The sequence below is a fragment of the Perna viridis genome, chromosome 13 (assembly GCF_037379345.1).
Source record: "Perna viridis isolate PV_CMFRI_1.1 ecotype Kerala chromosome 13, ASM3737934v1, whole genome shotgun sequence".
NCBI lineage: Eukaryota > Metazoa > Mollusca > Bivalvia > Mytilida > Mytilidae > Perna > Perna viridis.
In genome coordinates, this window is record NC_142457.1 from 27,118,693 (window position 1) to 27,138,691 (window position 19,999).

Sequence of the window (19,999 nt, forward strand, 5' to 3'; positions counted from 1 at the left end):
CAAACTTTTTCAATTGCCAAAAAAACAAGGAAGAAAAAAAATATCACCTAAAAATATGTGTGAGGGGTAGGTTAATTGTTTTTTTTAATGAAAATAAAGATTACTTTAACTTAAGACCTATAAAAACATGTTGGTACCTCAAAGAAACTTATTATACAATATATCAGATTAACAGAAGGAGGTAAATTAATAAAATATAAAGCAAATATTACATCAATCTTGTCAAATGCAGACTTTTTGAACAATTTAAAATTATTCATGAAACAATTCATATAATGCTATCTTGAAACATTGCAAAAAATAACTGAACTCCAAAACTACACTTGCATTTTCTAAACTGCAAAAAGCTTTATTGATCCGTTCTCAAGTTATCATGTTGAAACCCTCTACAGACGGCCAGCTGGACATGCAAATTTTCTAAGGGTATCACATAAAATTTCATTACTTCATATGTTAGGTATAAAAACACACAAAACTTGAAATTTGTATTTAATAAAAGGTACTTTAAATTCCTTAGTTATTCAAGAGTAGCTATTTATCTTGTCTTTGGTATTGAAATTGGAAGATAGAAAAAAAAGAGCCATGGTGCATTTAATTTTAATATTTCTCATGTGTAACCATCTACAAACCAACATATCACTTCATACAATTAGACATGAATAGAAATTTTCATTCATGTAGTTTTATCTCTTAATATGAGGAATACCATTACAGTTATTTGTGAAATTGGAGATGAAAATATGTAAAAAGTTAAATGTCTGGACCAAAATAAAAATGTCTGAATTTACTATAACCAAATGAATTCTATGGAAAAATGTCAACAAGGTCAGAAATTGACCTGGATTAATTTAGCAATTTCTATCTGCATGCATAATTTCATTAGAATTTTTTTAGTACACTAAGATAAATATGAGGTTAGCAGTACTTTAAAATGACAAAAAACAAAAAAATGGAACATGCATCATCATTTTTGCTTCTGACAAATAAAAAAATTAAAATTTGAATTAATCATAAAATGTATAATTTTAAAAACTATCATCATATTTTGCATATTTTTGAAAACAAAGAACACCCAATTTTAGTACATTGATACTTAAATTCAATTTAATTCATTCATAAACTGAAACCAATAATAATGTTTATTTCTGCTTCATATATATCCACAAACCCCATGGTCAAAGTACATGCAAGTCCCTGGTTCACTATTCACAGCACTTTAAAAGTTTTAAAAAAATTCTTGGGTTACATAATTGATATTTTTTGCAACTCACTCAGCATTCTGCATGGTTTAACTAAACATTTTCATAACACTGGGTGCTGGTATGCTCTTGTATGTATTTCTTGCACATGTTACAATTTTAATTTTATACAGGTACCAAAGACAAATCTTGAAGATGGTTAACTGACTTTTCATATAGAATTCCTAAAATCGCCCTTCAGAATATGTCAATGTTTTTCTATTAGAGAAAAGGTGGGTTCCAAGTAAAGCCTAAAATATTCCCTATCATCTCACCTGATCTGGACCTAAAATTATACATAGACAGACTGAATGCAAGGTACAATTTCTGCCTTTATATCTTATTCAATTTTATTTCTATGACAAATGATCATTTGATTCTGGAAGGGAGGGGGGCTGGCAAATTTTATGGGTTGAGAATTTTTTGCAGGTCAATAATCGATTTTTCCAGATATTTCATTTCACTTTCACTGTATGTACAATATGGCCTGAGGTCAGGGCATTTATTTATTATAAAGGAGGTAATGGCCAGAATATTTTTATTTCCAAAAACTGCCAGACCACCTACCCCATCCAAAAGCTCAGAATCAAATTGTGGTCCTCTTATGTACAAAATGTAATCAATACACAGACAGATTCATCAAAACTAATTAAAATCTTGTCAACGATAAAAAATAAAGAGAGGATTTTGACATAAAACCCAGACTTGGCCCACTTTCTCGTCCCATTAAAACCAAGGATTTCTCACTGAATCAGAGATAACCCAATCCTTGTTTGTTTAAAGTGAAAGAATTTAACTAGTCTGGGGCAGAAAGCTTCCGTTACCATAAAGAGCTTTAACAAGCAGTATTGAAAACTTTACATTTGTTTACATACGGATGCAATGTTTATTACGAATTAAACATGTGAATTGGGAAGGTCTTCAGGCGTGTTTAACAAGACTTATGTAATTTTAAAAGCTTGTCTAAGCTATCATAAAAAGCCTAAATATTTGGGTAACTCTCATACAGATAAAGCTCTGTTCTCAAGACATACCTTCCAAGACAAGTTACGTGAAATTGAGACCCGAATACAATAACATGTATAACAGTATACAAGGTAATCGGTACACGTTGAATGGAAAAGTAAAATATCTTATAAATTACAGAACATAAATGTCGATTCAGTGCATATCTTTTGAACCCTTAATGCAAAACACCCATTAATAGATCTGGTGCATTCTAAAATACAAATAAAATTTTTTTTATCATTTATCCATTGTAAAAAGAAGTCCTGAGTGTAGCTTTCTAAGCAAACAAAAATTTACAGCTATAACCACTGGTATTGGGCAAGTTTAAGGTAAATCTCAGATTTTCATTATTGTGACTCTATACGGCTGAAAAGGGAAAATATTTTCAGATATTAATTGTCTATTTTTCACAGCTTTCCTACTGGAACATAAAAGGTCAAATTAAATTATACATCTGTTTCCTATTACCTGACCACTCCCACCCCAGCTGACTAATTTCAAGTTAACAAACAACAATAAATACCAAACGACCCTCCATTTTATGGATGGTAGTCAATTTTTGGTTTCCACCAAGTACGGGTGGTTGATATAATGTTTTTGAAGTTGATTTCAATGAAATTTGGGATAAAGATAAGTATATAAAGTACAATACAATCCTAACCTATTTCCTCTTTTTTCTAGCATTGAACAGGAAACAGAGTTAAAATTTTATTTGGCCTATCATTTCTCTTTATGGCCCATTATGTCTCAGTATGATTTATCCTTTCCAAGTTGGAGATATGCACAGTTGGAACATATCAAGGAAAACAGTCTATATTAGAAATCTATCTGTATTACTGGTATTCTGCAAATATTACTCCTTTATGGTACATTACAGCCGATTTCACCAATCCACACTGTGCAGTGAAAAAGTGAATAATGAAGGGAAATTGTCTAATTATAACATATAGCCATACTTGTTCAGTTATTTTCTTCATTTCAGTAAAAAGCAACAACATATGAGCACAGAACAGAGGGGAATTTCCAAAGATGAGTCCACTGTGGACAAGTGGAAATAAAGACAAAAATTTTATGAACTGCATTGTATAACATCTGGTCATCAGTATTTTATATACTCTCTGTTGGGAATGAAGCATGATATTTGAGGACAAACTAGCTATCATATCTTCTGCCAATAGTGGCACTTTCTAAAATATGGTATGGTGTATCAAAATGGAACACAAATTGGTTCATCAGGTTTTTTATTCACAAATTTGATTCTTCGAATTAAACATGAATATAAAATTTGCACTTACCTTGCTAGACCATTGTTCAATTTGTGACTTCTGTATACAACAGAAATATCTTCTCAATAAGTTATGATTACATTTTTAAATAAATTCAAATCACTAAAATCATACTACAAAAAGAAACACAAATATGTATGGGATAATGTATACAACAATAATCTATTTTCTCCATTAGATAGGTCATATACTTCAACATGAGAATAACGAAACTCAACTACACTTTAATACATGAGGTCAATGCTGATAACACTAAAACATGACATGGACACCATAGACTGGATCCAGCAAATTGAACAGTAATCAGCATTAACGTAATCAGTGAACACTATACACAGCAAGTCATTATGTGATGTGCAGATCAGATGATAATGCCACAAGATATTCATGATGCATGAGTTAAAGGTTCACTTATGATGAATTTAAATTGTGGGAAAGAGCTTGATGAAAGACTAATATACAATAATTGTAAGAGTGTAAGAGTTAATGCATTCTTAGAAATTTTTTTAACAGTAAGTGCTAAGTTGTCTTGAATAAAAAGCATGAACATCAGCATTTCTTCAAAATTTCATTATGATAAGTGCACTTTTCTCAAAGAATATGCATGAAGGTACATTGTCTTGCTCAGCCACTTACTAAGCACAGAAAATTCTTACCAATGCCAGAGAATTTTGATGCATTTGACATGAAAAGCAGCTGTTACATAATGCTGTTCAAGAACCCTTCACAGCCTGTGGAAGGCAGCATGTAGCATGTGTTCTGACATTCTGTATGCATTTAAAGATGAGTGAAGCATCAGCGATCAGAGGTATGAAACCAGATTGTGATTAGTGGAAAATCATTCTATGAGTTAGATGAAAGTGCTACAATGAACGATTCAATATATCTAAGAGATATGATGTACACCATTATCAACTATTTAATTAGATTATGAACTACAGGTGAATGATATTTGTGTATACAGACCTGATTTTGTTACTAAAAAAAAGCAACAACATGTTAAAATTAGAAACATTGGATTCTATTAATAGATAGGGGAAACCCAATTTTCACAATCAAGTCTGTAAATTGCGGGGAAAGCTAAGGTACTGCTTGCTTAATACACATGAATTATAAGGAAGGACTTATCAATAATAATTCAATCTTATGGCTAGCTAGGTTGTAATAGTGATTAAGATTCACATTATGTAAGCTTAAAAAGAATACTAATAAGTAAGATGTTAGAAAAATGATCAACTGTAACAATAATTAACAAAGAACAACATGCCAGTATTAAATGAAAGACGCAGAAAAAGACATGAAATTGAGAGAAAACAAAGTCTCCAACATGCAGTATCAGAAATGATGAACAAAATGAGAGAAGAGCAATACCTTTGCCACAGAAATTAACTTGAAAATGATACCATGCTGATACAAAATTATGAGTCATTAAAGCAAATGAATTGAGAATGGCATTAATGACATTTCAATGAATTAGAACCATTATTTGTCGGATAAATATGGTTAAAAACAAGAAAAGATAAAATGAAAATGAAACCAAAAGAGACCAGGTGAGATTAAATACCGAAAAAATGAAATTACAAGATGCTAAAAGATGTCCAGTAATTATAGCCAGTAAAATAGTTAACTTCAGGGGATAAAAATGGCCTTCCCTTTGTTGAATTACCATTACCAAATTAACTACCTGAGGTATTTACCTGGAAAACAGACATGATTCGATTACCTATGAAATAAAAGAAAGTTTTGATCTTCTTGTCTATTATTAAATTAACTACCAAAGGAAGTTCATCAGGTAATGACCATTCAATCAAAAGATGACCAGTTTTATCCCCTGAAATTAACTGTTCTACTTGCTGTAAAATGACGTATCAAGGGGAAGCAACTCAAGATACAAGTGCAGACAACTCTTACCAACAGGACCACAAGTGGCAACAGATTCATCTGACGAATCGTCACAGTCTGGATAATGGTTACATATTAATTTCGGTGAAATACACTGACCGCTACCACATTTAAACTGTCCTTCCGGACACAAAGTTCGTGACTCACCTAAAAATAGTCAACAATGTAGCATGAAGAAGGTCTCATGTAACAATTTTTTTCATTCATGAGACAACGAAAATTATGTATATCCATTAAAAACATACAAAAAATCATACAATAGATTTAATAAAAACGCAACTTAAAAGAATCAGTCATAATGCTTAAGCGAAATAACTCAAAAGGTCAAAGTTTACATTTAATTCAATGGAAGGTTACATTATTAGTCATCAATATAATTATCCTTTCTTCATTTAACCTTGAATCTTGACACATGCTCAACATGAAAAACCATATACCACAGTTGCCATGGCGACTTACAATTCAACTCATCTGACAAATCACCACAGTCAAAGCTATTGTCACATCTGCCACTCTTTGGAATGCATTGGCGATTGATACACTGAAATTCTTCAAAACTGCAACCTATATATAGCATAGAAATAAATGTAACACAAAAATATATAGGTGTTTCACACTGCCATTAATCACTTGCCAACCTATGCACGTTTGTTCAGCAATGATTCACACATCACCAATCTATATATAGAACATAAATTGTTGACTTACGCATTAACATCTGAGATGGTGAAAAACTACATTATATATAGAACAAATTGTGATTTACACATCACCATCTGAGGTGGGGACAACCTAAATATTCTAACATACACTGTAGATTTACACATCACCAACTGAGATGGTGAAAACCTTTATATAGAGCACACATGATTGGTTTGCACATTACCATCGGAGGTGGCAGCAACCTATATATTCTAACATATATAGCTGACCTACATACTGACATCTGATATAATTAAACCTATATATAGAACATATATTGTTGATTTAGCAATCACCAAAAGGGGTCTTTTTTTTTAAAGCCATATACATGTACATGTGTACCAAGTTTCATTACAAATTATGACCAAAAACATCACAGGTTCAACAAAAATCAAACTCTGAAGCAGGACAGACACATGGAAATATCCAACAGTTTTTAAGTACCATTCTGTGTAAGAATCAGGCAATGGGTGACACATCATTTTCCCCAATTTAAACAATTTGACCTAAAATATATTCAGTACATCCAGAAAACAACCTAAAAGCTATTTAAGTTAATCCTGAAGCATCTGTGACATTGATATTTTTTTACTGCTTATATAGGGACAGAGTGCGGGAAAATTTTCCTGCCATTTTTCGGTAGTGCATTTCAACTAAATTTGACCTATCAATATCTTAAAAAGGCAAATTTTACAAACACTTTGATGGTTATTTCTGGGGATTATCAGGTAAAATTAATTGGTTAATGCAATAAAATCTCCGCATTTTTTTTCCTGCATATGCCACAACTTACATACATTTTGCATGATTCTTAGATGGAGAAGTACTTAAAAATGTTACTCAAATCAACAGCTTTGCAAATTTAGACTCAATGAAGTTACCATTCACAAAATCTGAGTTCTATAAACATTTAATGCAATCAATAGAAAATCTAGACACAAGAGTTGAAATTAAATTGACCCACAAACATCAGTCATATATAAAAGTATCATACAGAGTTTTCTTTCTTCTCTTATTTAAGTAAAAAGATCAGATAGGATACGTTTTTCTCCCTTTACACTCATAAGATTGTTTGGCAAATGCACAAATATAATTTTGTCATTCATCTTCCTCGCTCATTATCTAATTATTATATCATAAACTGACACAATCACGATCCTAAATGACAACTACTGACAAAATCCATGTAATTCAATAATTAAGGACACAGTTTAAACTATTATGTACAGTAAATGAAGTTAAAATTCCCAATGAAATAGGTTTATCTTCTGGCAAAAAGGCCATTTGTCTCCACTATATACCGTCTTTGTGGAAAAGCAACTCTCTGTGCGGAGATTTTGAAAACAGGTGTAGATTGTACTAAATGTGTATTACAAATTTTGTCACCAAAAAATTATTTGACTTGAACCAATAATTGATATGACCCCAAGGTCAATGTTATACCTGAAGTGCACAAAGAAATTACTTGTCTGAATGTAAGGAAATTTGACATGAGGCAAAGTTATCAGACTGATATATCCTGGAGATAAAAAGGGTTGAAAACTTTTCTTTCTTTAGAAACCTATCCATCACTGGTAGGAATACAAAAATTAAAGTAAAATATAATCTGGATTATAAAAAATTAATTCTCTTATCACATCCACCTCTTCCTCTCTCAAATTTAAAGCAATTTTATTCAGTCAAGTACCAAAGATCAGAGACACCAATCCATTGTCCACTTACTGTCATTTGTTTTATCCATTGTATGAGGGAGGCCAAATTTTTTCACGAGGACAATGTTAAAACACCTCAATTCAAACTTAGTAACCTAACTCCTGTTTAAAATTCAAATCTGATACATTTTTAATGTCCATTTCATTCTTAAATTTCAAATTCCACACCGACTACTAAGGCAAATACAACCAATTTAGTTGTGTAGTAATGTTACATATTGACCATTAAGAGGTATTAAACTCTCACTAAAGTCCCACCCCTGCTACCAAAACAATTACAATCCTCAGGTCACTAGAGGTCACCGATTTTCTATAAGATAATCATGGCCTATCAGAATGCATAATAAAAGACTGGATCTTAATTTATTATGACAAGGTGAAGCTTTGGGTGTCAAATGATGCTTTAAAAGACTAAATGTCCACTTTAGTTGTAATAATGACTTTATTTTTTCATTACAATTGTCAAAATAATCTTCACAAAGAAGTCAATAGAGTGACAAGCACTAATTTTGTGCTAGGGTTTTAGTCAAAAAGAAAAGGGGGTGTTCCATAAAATTAGCTTTTGACCCTGAAGGCCAGTCAATTCAAACAAAAATCACTCCTCCAACCTTTCATTATAGGCTAACCTATCAATGAACAAAGGCCAAATCAATTGCCCAGTATGTGATTAGATGTGTCTTTAATGTTTATAAAGACTAAAATTCTAAATTGATTAGTCATAACAATCATACATCTGTTATGTGTAAACGGAAGAGTACAACAAAAGTTTTTTTTCCAGACAGTTATAAACTGATTTATGTCCTATTATTTGACATTGTATGGTTAAGTTGACCATCCCCCTCATATATTTCTAATTTTTTCCAGGTATCAAAACTCCAATTTCTTTTCTATTACATAAAACCTGAAGATTTTCTTTATGAATTTTTTAAAGGACCTGGTTAGCAGACTGGTTTTTTGCTTTTCTGACTTTTTTGCTTCCAACTAACATTCTTGTATAAATAATTCAATCATTTCAACATTTGTAAAACAAAGCCTTAACAATTAATATGGATAGTGTTACCAAGTTTTAAAGTAGAGGCTCAAGAGAGCCTGAATCGCTCACCTGTTTAACCATTTGCTTATTTGAAAAACTTGAGGAATGAGACAGGCCAAGTTAAAATCAACTAAATTGTCAAATGCAGGAAATGCTTTTCCTAGCATTTTCCTGACCTGAACCAGAGTTTTGCTAAAGGAACAATTTCTGAATTTTTTTCTCAAAAACCTGTCTTATGACCCCTAAGTTCCATTTTTAGTATAGGCAGCCATATCTATTCACGGATTAAAAATCACAACAGTCATTTTGAGCATAATACACTAAAGAACTGTTATGCTTATTTTCATTCAACAATCTTAAAAGGTTCTAGAGAAGATTTTCAAAGTTATACATGTAAAAAAGCAACAAAAAAACTGTTTCAGGGTTCGTAACTCCTACATTAGTCAATGAATAGTCTTGAAAATTTCAGCATAGGTCTTTCTCATGATGCTTAACAATTTTACCAATGCCAGAAATTTGGTAAAGGCAACAGTTGTTGAGTTATTTGCAAAAAACTGCCATCTGACCCCTATGTTCTATTTTTAGTAATGGCAGCCATATTTTTTCATGAATCAACAATCCCAGCAGTCAATTTGTGTGGGATACCCTAAGAAACATATATTCCAACTTTCATTGAATGATGTGCAATGGATTTTGAGAAGAAGATTTTCAAATTTGCACATGCAAAAAATGCAAAAAAAAACTGTTTCGGGGCCGTAACTCCTACATCAGTTGACCAATCGTTTTGAAAATTTTGGCACAGGTCCATCTCATGATGCTGAACAATTTTACCCAGCCATAAATTTGCTAAAGGCAATGCTTTTGAGTTATTTGCAAAAAACTGCAATCTGACCCCTATGTTCTATTTTTAGTAACAGCGGCCATGTTTTTTCATGGAACAAAAATCCCAACAGTTATGTTGTGCAGAACACCCTAAGGAACAATCATGCCAAGTTTAAAACCTGTCAGTCCAGTAGTTTCAGAGAAGAAGATTTTTTTTAATTTGTCCATGACGACGACGGACGCCAAGTGATGGCATAAGGTCACTTGGCCTTTGGCCAGGTGAGCTAAAAAATGGACAAGTCCTGGATCTTATTGAACCATCTCCTTTAACAAGCTTGTCAAACAACAATTAAAGTAGGTGTCAGATACAATATATGTGACATTCCTGCCAGCTTAACCATGAAATCAACATCAATGTTATGGCGAATTTTAGCTACTTTTCTGCACAATAAATTCCTGCATAAATCACTCTCTATTTGTTCATGAAAAGGATGTAATAAAAAACTGCAAGCATAAAAAGTAGATAAATATAGATATAAAATTGCAAAAAAATTGAAGTTTTTTTATTTCCATTACAATAAATCTTAATAAAGTGTAGCACAATTCCTAAAAATTACATCTGTCTTTCCAAAGCAGTATATGAAAGTAAAATAGTGAATATCAGTTACTCCAAATTTTCTCATGAAAAAACATTCCTTTACAAGTATATATATGGTTATACCTTTAGTATTTTATTGTATACCCTTAAATTACAAGCTTTGGATTTGCCTTTCATAACTCTATTGACACACTATCCATATTTTATAAAAATACCATTCTTTTATACATAAGCAAATTTTTTACTTATCTTCCTGACTGGATCAATCAGGCAAAAATTAACAAATTTAACAAATTTCTGAAATTTAATGCAGCATGAATAATTTTACAAAATGCAGGGAAAATCCAATTTAAACTTTTTTTTAATTAGAAAACCTCTTCATTAATGCGAAAAACTGGTGTTAACAGGTTAATACAGATACTGACATAATCAATCAATCTTTAATTAATTACCACAATGGTATCAAGTTCAAGATTAAATGTCAAATTTTGTATGACCTCGGACCTATCATAGTTTAGACTACTATGATTCATAAGGATTGAATTCTCTCAGACACGACCTTACTTGACTCCTATGTAGATTCTCTCTGATAACTTTAAATGGCATATCTTTTAACCCAAACATGTCTGCAGGAAATTGTCACAAAACATCACCAACTTTTAAATGAAAGTAGAAGTACAAGCTGCGTTAGTTAAACTTATCTATTGACAGTGGATAAGAAAATGAGAACAACAGTGGCAGATCCAGGGGAAGCACGGGGTTAGAACCCCTCCTTTTTATGGGAACATTTGTCATTATTGACATAAAATAGTAAATAATGTCCCAGCACACACACACCCCTTTTTCAAAGGAACCCTGACTGGCACCTCTCCTTTTCAAATTGTCTGGATCCACCTTTGAACAATGCATAGTATGTATTATATATAACATACATGATTAAAACAATCCATAAATTTATTGATTTCAGAATATAAATGTTTTTAAAGACTTTAACCACATAGGAACAAGTGTTGTCGATACTTTTTGCTACTACCGTATTTTGGTGTGTATTGTGCCTACAATACACCAAAACATCATTTCAACACATTTTTACAGACCTAAGATCAGTCGAAAATTAACCACCTTGAGGGAGTCAACATCGAATCAGAGACCACTTATGAGCTGCCAAAGTATATTTATGGATTTTTCCATGAGTTTTTTGTTGACTTGTTACCTTTGTAAGCATAGATTGTCAATAAGATCTTCTTGAACAGAATTTGGTTTTCTATCCTTATTTTTTGTTTTGTTTTGTTGTGAAAAGACCAATAATTATTTAATCTTCAGCAGTTTCATTTTGCACAAAATTCTGTTCATCCCTTTTTGTTTTTATATTTGATTTGAAAAAAAATGATGGATTGATTGATTGTTGGGGTTTAATGTCCAGCAGCAATATTTGAAAAAAAAAGTGACTATATCATAAAAGAAGTATATTAAAAACATTTTTAAATAAAATTTGGAAAAAAAATTAAAACAGAATTTCTGATTTAGTCTATGATATTTTTTCAAGATATCCAATGTAATCAGAAAGTTAAGAGTTTTCAAAGTTGTAAAAAATTGACCCAAATACCCAAGAAAATCTTAAGTCTTCAGAGGCAATTAAGCTATCTTTTTTCCAGAATATTAGTGTTATTTTGGGTAAAGCCTAAGCTTACGTGGGAATGCATTTATCACGACAAAAACAGTACAACTGATATACTATAATGTCAATATAGTTTCTGATAAAAATGACTTGGTATATCCAAAAAACATGCAGAGAAAATGTCATTTAAAGTATGAACAAAGCTTGAACAAATATTTAATCCACATGGAAGATTTCCAAACTCATTTAACAGTTTTAGATTAAATATGCCCCACTTCCTAATTTACATTTCTAAGTATCAAATTCTCCCAACTTATCTTGTGAGCCCATTAAAATATTTGAAGTTAGGTGCAATGTGGGTATCTATATCATTTTAGTAGCCACCTGAAGAGCTGAATTTGAATGAGTATTTGGCTTAAAATTCAATGTATTCCCCAGCTGCTTCTTTACATTGTTTTTGCAAAAAATTATGCATTTAATTTCATTTTGGTCTCTTAAACATAGTTCCCTTGGATAATATTTCAAGTTATTGAATGTAATAACTCATAATCTGGCTGAGTTTCAAAATTTTTTTCTGGATCAGTTATGATGCCATTGTCAAATCTGGGTATCACAGGTTCATTATAAAGAGTTTTTTTTTTCTGTTACTTTAACAATGAATGCCAGTTTCAAACTGGACCAAGGACATGTATCAAATTTATAGTTTTTTTTCCCTCAAATCTATGATGCCATTATCTAATCAGGGTAAAATATGGGTTCCTTAATAAAGTGTATTCTTTTTTAGGTTACTTTTACAATGAATGCCAATTTTCCACATTTTGACAAACTAGACCAAAGAGTTCCATGAATGAAAAAGTTAAACAAACTAGACAGATAATCTGAATTTTAACTTGAATCAAAAAGTTGTCAGCCAGGTTTTAATGATTCCAAAATAATTTTAAACCTTGACACATATTCATTAATTTTATCAATGGTCTCAACAACGTGCACCAAGTAGAGGCTGATTTTTGTATCCAAACTTTCAGTTTTCTTTTTTGTCACTGGAGTCATTAAGGGCAACTACCTCACTGCACCTGTATATAATGTCATTTTGGAGCCAGCTGCAGCCTGCTCAGTGGTGTGAGGGTTTCCTCAACGTTCACTGAAGACCAATGGGTGGACTTGAGCTGGCATTTTTCAACCCAGTGGAGCTGTTGTCTTTGACCATTCTTGTTATATTAGTAGAGATTGGGTATATAGTAACCTTTAAGTCTGTCTGTCTGTGCAATACCATATTGGCTACCAGAAGAGTAGTTTCATTTTATTGTAATCCATAAAACAACAGGTACATTATACATTTATATTTTCAAGAGTTATTGCCCTTTTGAAATTTTGAAAATTTGAATGTACATTGTATTTATAATCGAAGATTTGCTTAGGTCTATAGGACTAATAGAGTCTGGTGTAACAATACTAATCAAGTTATGACAATCAAAATTTGTTTTCAAGACCATTACAAGAATAGGTGCAGCCGAGTTGTTATTTATCCATTAAAAACCCTACACCTAATTGGGTGAGAAAGGATTATAATAATAACAATAATAATAAAAGACCATATTTTAAGAGGTTAACACAATTAATTTACAAGAACTAATCTTCCCTGGGGCCCACATTATTAACAAAATTTAGACTGATAATTGATCACAGCCAGTAGAATAAGAGGATTAACATTCACCTTAGGCTTAATTGACCATGCTATTTCAGGTCATAGGTGTTTTATTACTGTGCAAATATTGTTCTTAATGATTTTTGTTAGCAAAATTACTACTAAATACAGGCCAAATGGGGTATCATCTCTATCATTATTTTGGTTCATGTTGTGTAAAAAATGCATCAATTTTTATTAGAGATGTTTAATGAAATCAAGATAGCCAGATCAGGTATATGCATCCCATTTCAATATCTCCATCTAATTGTCAGTAGGTTTTCCATTTGACCCCCAATACACAGGTGTTATAATCTTTTAATCTGAAAGGCTGTACAAATATTTAATAATTTATCAATCAGTCGATAAGTTTTTATATTCTGTTCATAAAATAAATATCGTGTTATGATATTTAATATCAAATATAATCCAACTGTGTTAGCTACGATCTGACAGTCTGAGGGAATGAAACAACGACTTTAAAAACTCAAAACAAGACGGTGTCTTGACATTCCCCAGTACAAATATATCGTATTCCGTTAGTTAAGTATTTTGGCTGAACCCATTCTATATCAAGTTACTTCAAAGTTAAATAAATTTAAGGTAAACAGAGAAAAGTTTGTTTAAAAAATTGATCAATTTTCTTGGGTAGATTTCACATAGCATCAAATCCAGTTTCCAAACCTTTTAACCAAAATTAGATTCAGCAAGTACAGACATAAGCATGACAGAGACAAAACCAAAAAATAGGAAGGCTTGATTGATGACTGAAATGTGTAAAGCTTAATAAACAAAGCATATGTTCAATAAACAGAATTTTACAATGTCCATTCCACAATATTCACACCAAACATTACAACATACCCAACACCCAAGTCTAAATGTACTTCACACACCTGTATTGCATACTGTTGTATAATTTGATCATTAGTTACATTAAACAAAAATAGAGGGAAAAAATAACCAAATAATGAGGGGAAAATTACCTCCATTGACAAGCAGAATAATTAATGGATGCTTCAATTCATTTTTTCTGTTTTTTTTCAGATCAATTATGTTTTTATAACCTTTCGCAAATAACAAACTCTGTTTTATGGAGCAGTATTCTGTAGCCAAGTAACCATTTATTTAAGTGAATACAATACAATATTTGTATAACTACTGATAATTTGTTTAAATTGCATGATTTGTGAAAATAAGTGTCACCATCTTTATATCGTTTATCTCAATTGCCAGCTATTGGTATAATAGCCATGAACATGTAGTTCTGAATGACAAACAATAAAAAGCATGTCAGCAGGTTTACACATGCAATTCATTTACCAAACCATAATTTCAGTTTAGAAAATTTCCACTTAGCAATCATATATGCAATAAACGCCTCATCTTTCCAAATTGGTTTTCAAAAGATTTTTCAATTTTTGCCTAATTGATCCAGGCAGGAAGATAAGTAAAAAACTGCTGATGTATAAAAGAATGACATTTTTCTAAAATATTGATAGTGTGTTAACACAGTTGTTAAAGGCATTATTCAAAGCTTGTAATTTTAGGGTATAACAAAAAGGCTAACCATATAGCCATAGATATGTACACATGTAATTGAATGGTTTTTCAGGAGTTGTTGATAACATCTATTTTTATATACCTACACAAGGCTTTGGGCTGAGAAACAATTCTGGGTTTAGTTATGACTTTCTACAGAACTGAATTGAAAACTTATCTTTGATTTCATATGATGTAAAACATTTGATAAAGTCAGTACCTAAGGCACTATTTCCTCCCTAAGCCTCCATCTCTAATCACCCAAACCCACCTCAAATTGCCATCCACAGATCATTACCCCTATCCCACAGTACATCATATCACCCATATTCTCCCTCCACCTCCCATTCATAGATCATTACTCCCATTCAACAATGCATTTCATCCCCACCATACCCTCCATCATCCACCTTCCATTTACACATCACTACCCCTTTCCAATTATTAACCACAACCTTGGAGTAAGCATATGATATCAGAAAGATGTAAATGACCAATCTATTTAAAGCTCAGAAGACAGTTAGGTACTTCCACAGCAATTAACAAGACAGCTTATTACGTAATTTTATTAGTTGCTCATGATCATAAACCACCTTATATAACAACACAATCACTTAATTATCTCCCCTGATTAGCACAAATGGGAATACTACATACTTTAATATGCAAACATGAGAATTGTAAAGATCTCTTGATGAAGATTCATCTATCTTTAATCCCCTAAATGTTTGCCTACTTTAAGGTTGATATCCTCCCTGAAGTGTCTCTCGATGAGTGCTTGGATACACTACAACTTGAGTAGTTTTTCCATATTCCACTAAGCACAGTGGGAGCAGAAATATTAAAATTCTGCAAAGTCTTCTATAAGGGCTCACCATTTAATATTTTTTTCATTTTTATATGACTGCTTGGATGGTATAGTCTCATGGTCATTTCCCGCACATCTTAACTACTTTACTATTACAAACAGTCTGCCTGATTAAGTTATTTTCATATGGAAATGACTTATATTTATAGAATTATGCAAGAGAATTTTAATATTGGAGGCTATTTCCTAAAATTTCATCAATGTAAAGTTAAATTCTTTCGCTAACTAAATAGTATAACGAAAATGGATATTGTGAAAATGTCAAAAAGACAACAACTCCACAGATAAGAAAAATGTCAGATAAACCTTGGACCAATCAGAATGTTGAAAAATAATTCATGTAAATGAGATTGAAATTACAAATGATTGAATTAGAACTATACATTGTAGTTTCTTAAAAAATGTGTCCGTTGAGAATGAGTGGAAAATGTAAAATTAACCTTGCCTGTAGTGTACATATATAACTAGGCCAATAAGGGATTCCATGTTACATGAAACTAACAGTACATTAAAAACAGGTTATGCTGTAATATGTAGAACTACTTATACTAGAGTCAGCAAAATAGAAATTTGTGTCATGATTTTCATTGATCATTATTTAGTTTTAAACTATGACTAATTTGAATTTATCATTATGAAGCTAAAAAGGTGTGTTTTTACCAAAAAAGAACCCAATGCTCAGAAATTACATCTTCAGAAGGAAATTGCATAAATTAAACAAAGTAGCACTGGTAACGTCGCCCTCCCCCCCCCACCCCCCAACCCCCCAATTGATATTTGAAGAAAAAAAAAGTTCCAGCTAGTACTGATCTTTCATAAAATATAAACACATGAAATTCAAGGCATGCCCAAGAGTACTCTACATTTTAACATTCCCTTACTAACAGGATGAAAGACATACCAGGAGATTCAATATCAAGACAACTAACTAATGATTGTAGTTTGTTTACACACAATGTGTAATATACATCCCTGTGTGGATAGAATCATTGAACAATTAGACCTGATCACCTTAGGCTTAATTGACCATGCTATTTCAGGTCATAATTGTTTTATTACTGTGCAAATATTGTTCTTAATGATTTTTGTTAGAAGTAGCAGTAATAAAGGTATAAAAGAGGGAGACTTCAATTGGTAAAACAATGCTAGGAACACCAAAAGGAAAATACAATACCTGAAACACCCCTAAAAACAGTGCTGGGAACACCAAAAGGACAAAACAATAATGGGAATACCCCTAAAAACAGTGCTGGGAACACCAAAAGGATAAAACAATGCTGGGAACACCAAAGGACAAAATTGATCAGATGCTCTGAAATGGCAAACGGTTCCCACTCCTTGCAAGATACTTGCTGGGGGGTGTTTGAAAGTCAACTCCAGTGAAAGCCAGGAATATCAATGTCATAAGGAGATTGTTTGCTTCTCTAAGAAAAATAAATGTCTCCACTAACATATGGTAGAGGCTTAAAAACTTATTGCCACTAAAATCAAAAAGCAGGGCATAAAAATTCGGCTTAGGAGCTTACCCAAGAAAGTAAGTATAATGACTAGCATTTTCTCAGTAGATTTACAAAATGGGCAAATTATTTTTGCTTTATAGTCTTAGTAGAAAAAAATTCTAATGGGGCAAGTACATGTACTGTAGATGTAGAGTTTTTCTCAGCATACATGTATATGCTCAATACAATACTATCTTATTTTTTTTGCCATTGAACTAAATGTTTTGGTCTTTGTCCCTTCTGCATCTAAATTTTACTACAGGTAAATAGTCTTAACAGAAGAAGGGAAAGCCAAGAAAACATGGTATATCATAACAGGAGAGCAGACAACACAATATCAACATTCCAAATGGAAAGCATCATTTCAAGGCGTGAAGAAGCCTGAGATACATACTTTCGATTCATTATTTCATGTACTTGTAAACCTTCCAATGCAAGAAAATTAATTGCAGCTACAAAGAAAGAAATTTAAAGTTTAAATTTTACAGTGATGAAAAAGAATAAAGTGACTACAAATTGCTTTTCAAAATAGCGATTTTTTGTTGACAATAATTGATTTCCTAAAATATATACATGTCTGGAACTAAACAGAAATAAATTGTTTAACTTCTGAATATTACATTACAATCATCAGTTACTTAGTTCTGCATGTGGTTAATTAATTGCCCTTCTGGAAGAATTCACAATATGCATTCAAATATCACTATCAAAATAATAAACAAAATAAGCTTCAATTTACTTTTTGGCAGTTTTTGATCTGAACTACAATTAAACCATTTCAGTCTGCCAGCACAGCTTCAAATTTACAAATAGGATAGGTATTTGAGATTGTCTTCATGTGGGAAAAAGATTTAAGTCCATATAGACTACTTAAAGTATTGAATTCACTAACAATGAACCAACAATAATTAATTTTAAGATTTTCAACTTGTCGTAAATACAAGCAGAGGTGAATAGGCATCCCCCCATCCCCCCCACAATTCTGAAATATCTACATACCCCCTTTACTGTTACACTTTACTTCAAATTAAGAAATTGTTGCATGCAAATATTAATTTTAAACGAAATTTCAATTCAGGAGACAATGTTCCATTGATTATTTTAAACTGGAGATTAAAAAGTGAGTTTTGACAATTGCAATTACAAATCTGTCACAATTTATTTTTCATAATAAAAACATTACCATTATTTTCAAAATTAATACTGTACCATTCTGTGTAAGAATCAGGCATCAAGTCGTACATCATTTTTCTCAATTTGGTCTTTTTTACCTCAAATATATTCAATACATTTAGAAAACAACAGAAAAGCTATTTAAATTTATCCTTTAGCATCTGTGATGTAGATATTTTTTGCCTTGTTTGTATAGGAAAAGTGTGGAAGATTTTTCCCACCATTTTTTCATAGTGCATATCAACTAAATTTGACTTAACAAAATCTTAAAAAGGCAAACTTTACAAACACTTAGATAGTTATTTCTGTAGTTTATCAGTTTTTTTCTTCATGTGCCACAGTTAACACACATTTTGACTAATTCTTAGACAGAGAGGTACTTAAGTAGCACTCCAGCTAAGGATCATGCAAAATGTGATTCATGGGTAAAAAGCCTACATATTTTTATTTTTGATATTTTGTTTGAAATGTCATAGTAAACAGAAATAAACATGTGGTTTTTCATATAACATGTGCTCTTAGGAGATAAAAATTATGTAGAATGCACTGTAGATTTCAAAATTAAGGGAGATATCTCTGTAAATCATGCTCAAATACAATAGAATCTACTGTATTTTCAATGTCGATTATCTCCTAAGAGCAGGCAGATTTGAATGAATAATTACACATTTCACAGTATAGACCTATATAACAACTTAATTACAAAATTAAAAATATGTAGCCTTTTTTGGGGTGTATCACATTTTTCAGATTTTGCATGATTCTTACAAAGACAGCTACTTACTGTGTTGGACTTGATTTGTCTCACTGTATACATGATGTTTTAAATCTGGGGCATTTCACTGACCCCATAATTCTTAGTAAATTTGGCAATATACAAACATCAAAATAGTCAGGAAACATACAGAACTGCAATGCAGCTGTACAATTTTCATACATGAAAAAATGCAGATGTGATTTCAGACATATGTCGTGGGAGAAGGAAAAATTAGCCAAAAGCAATTTAACAATAGAATTCCCCTGATTTATGAATAAAGGTGCTAAGCTCATGAACAAAACACAGATAATTATGTCTATATCAATTAACAAAGGTGTATAATATTGTGCAATATACAGAACCTGGCAATTTATCGCTATGTGAATCTGGTCCTGATACACCTAACCAGGAACCAGTCTGTTTTCGAATTTATCCTGCTGCCACACCAAGTGATATTCAAAGATAGTGTGTACCAAAATTACACCATTGTATCTTTATCTGCAACCTGTTTATCATGTATACCTTGCTATTATTTCAGGAAGATCCTGATCATGTTT

At 31.7% G+C, this 19,999-nt stretch overlaps 1 protein-coding gene across 5 annotated transcripts in view; it reads right to left on the bottom strand.

Moving 5' to 3' along the window:
• The window catches only part of LOC148600157 (uncharacterized), a 119,291-nt gene that overhangs the window by 62,050 nt on the left and 37,242 nt on the right, over positions 1–19,999 (bottom strand). For 4 of the 5 annotated variants that reach the window (XM_088559306.1, XM_088559304.1, XM_088559305.1 and 1 more), the window contains exons 2-3: positions 5,894–5,998; positions 5,444–5,581 (exon numbers count right to left, since the gene is read on the bottom strand). The exons of the other annotated variant lie outside the window; for it this stretch is intronic. In XM_088559306.1, the coding sequence (XP_088415432.1) occupies positions 5,444–5,581; positions 5,894–5,998 (243 nt within the window). The remainder of the gene's footprint in view (positions 1–5,443; positions 5,582–5,893; positions 5,999–19,999) is intronic. 5 annotated transcript variants of the gene reach the window in all.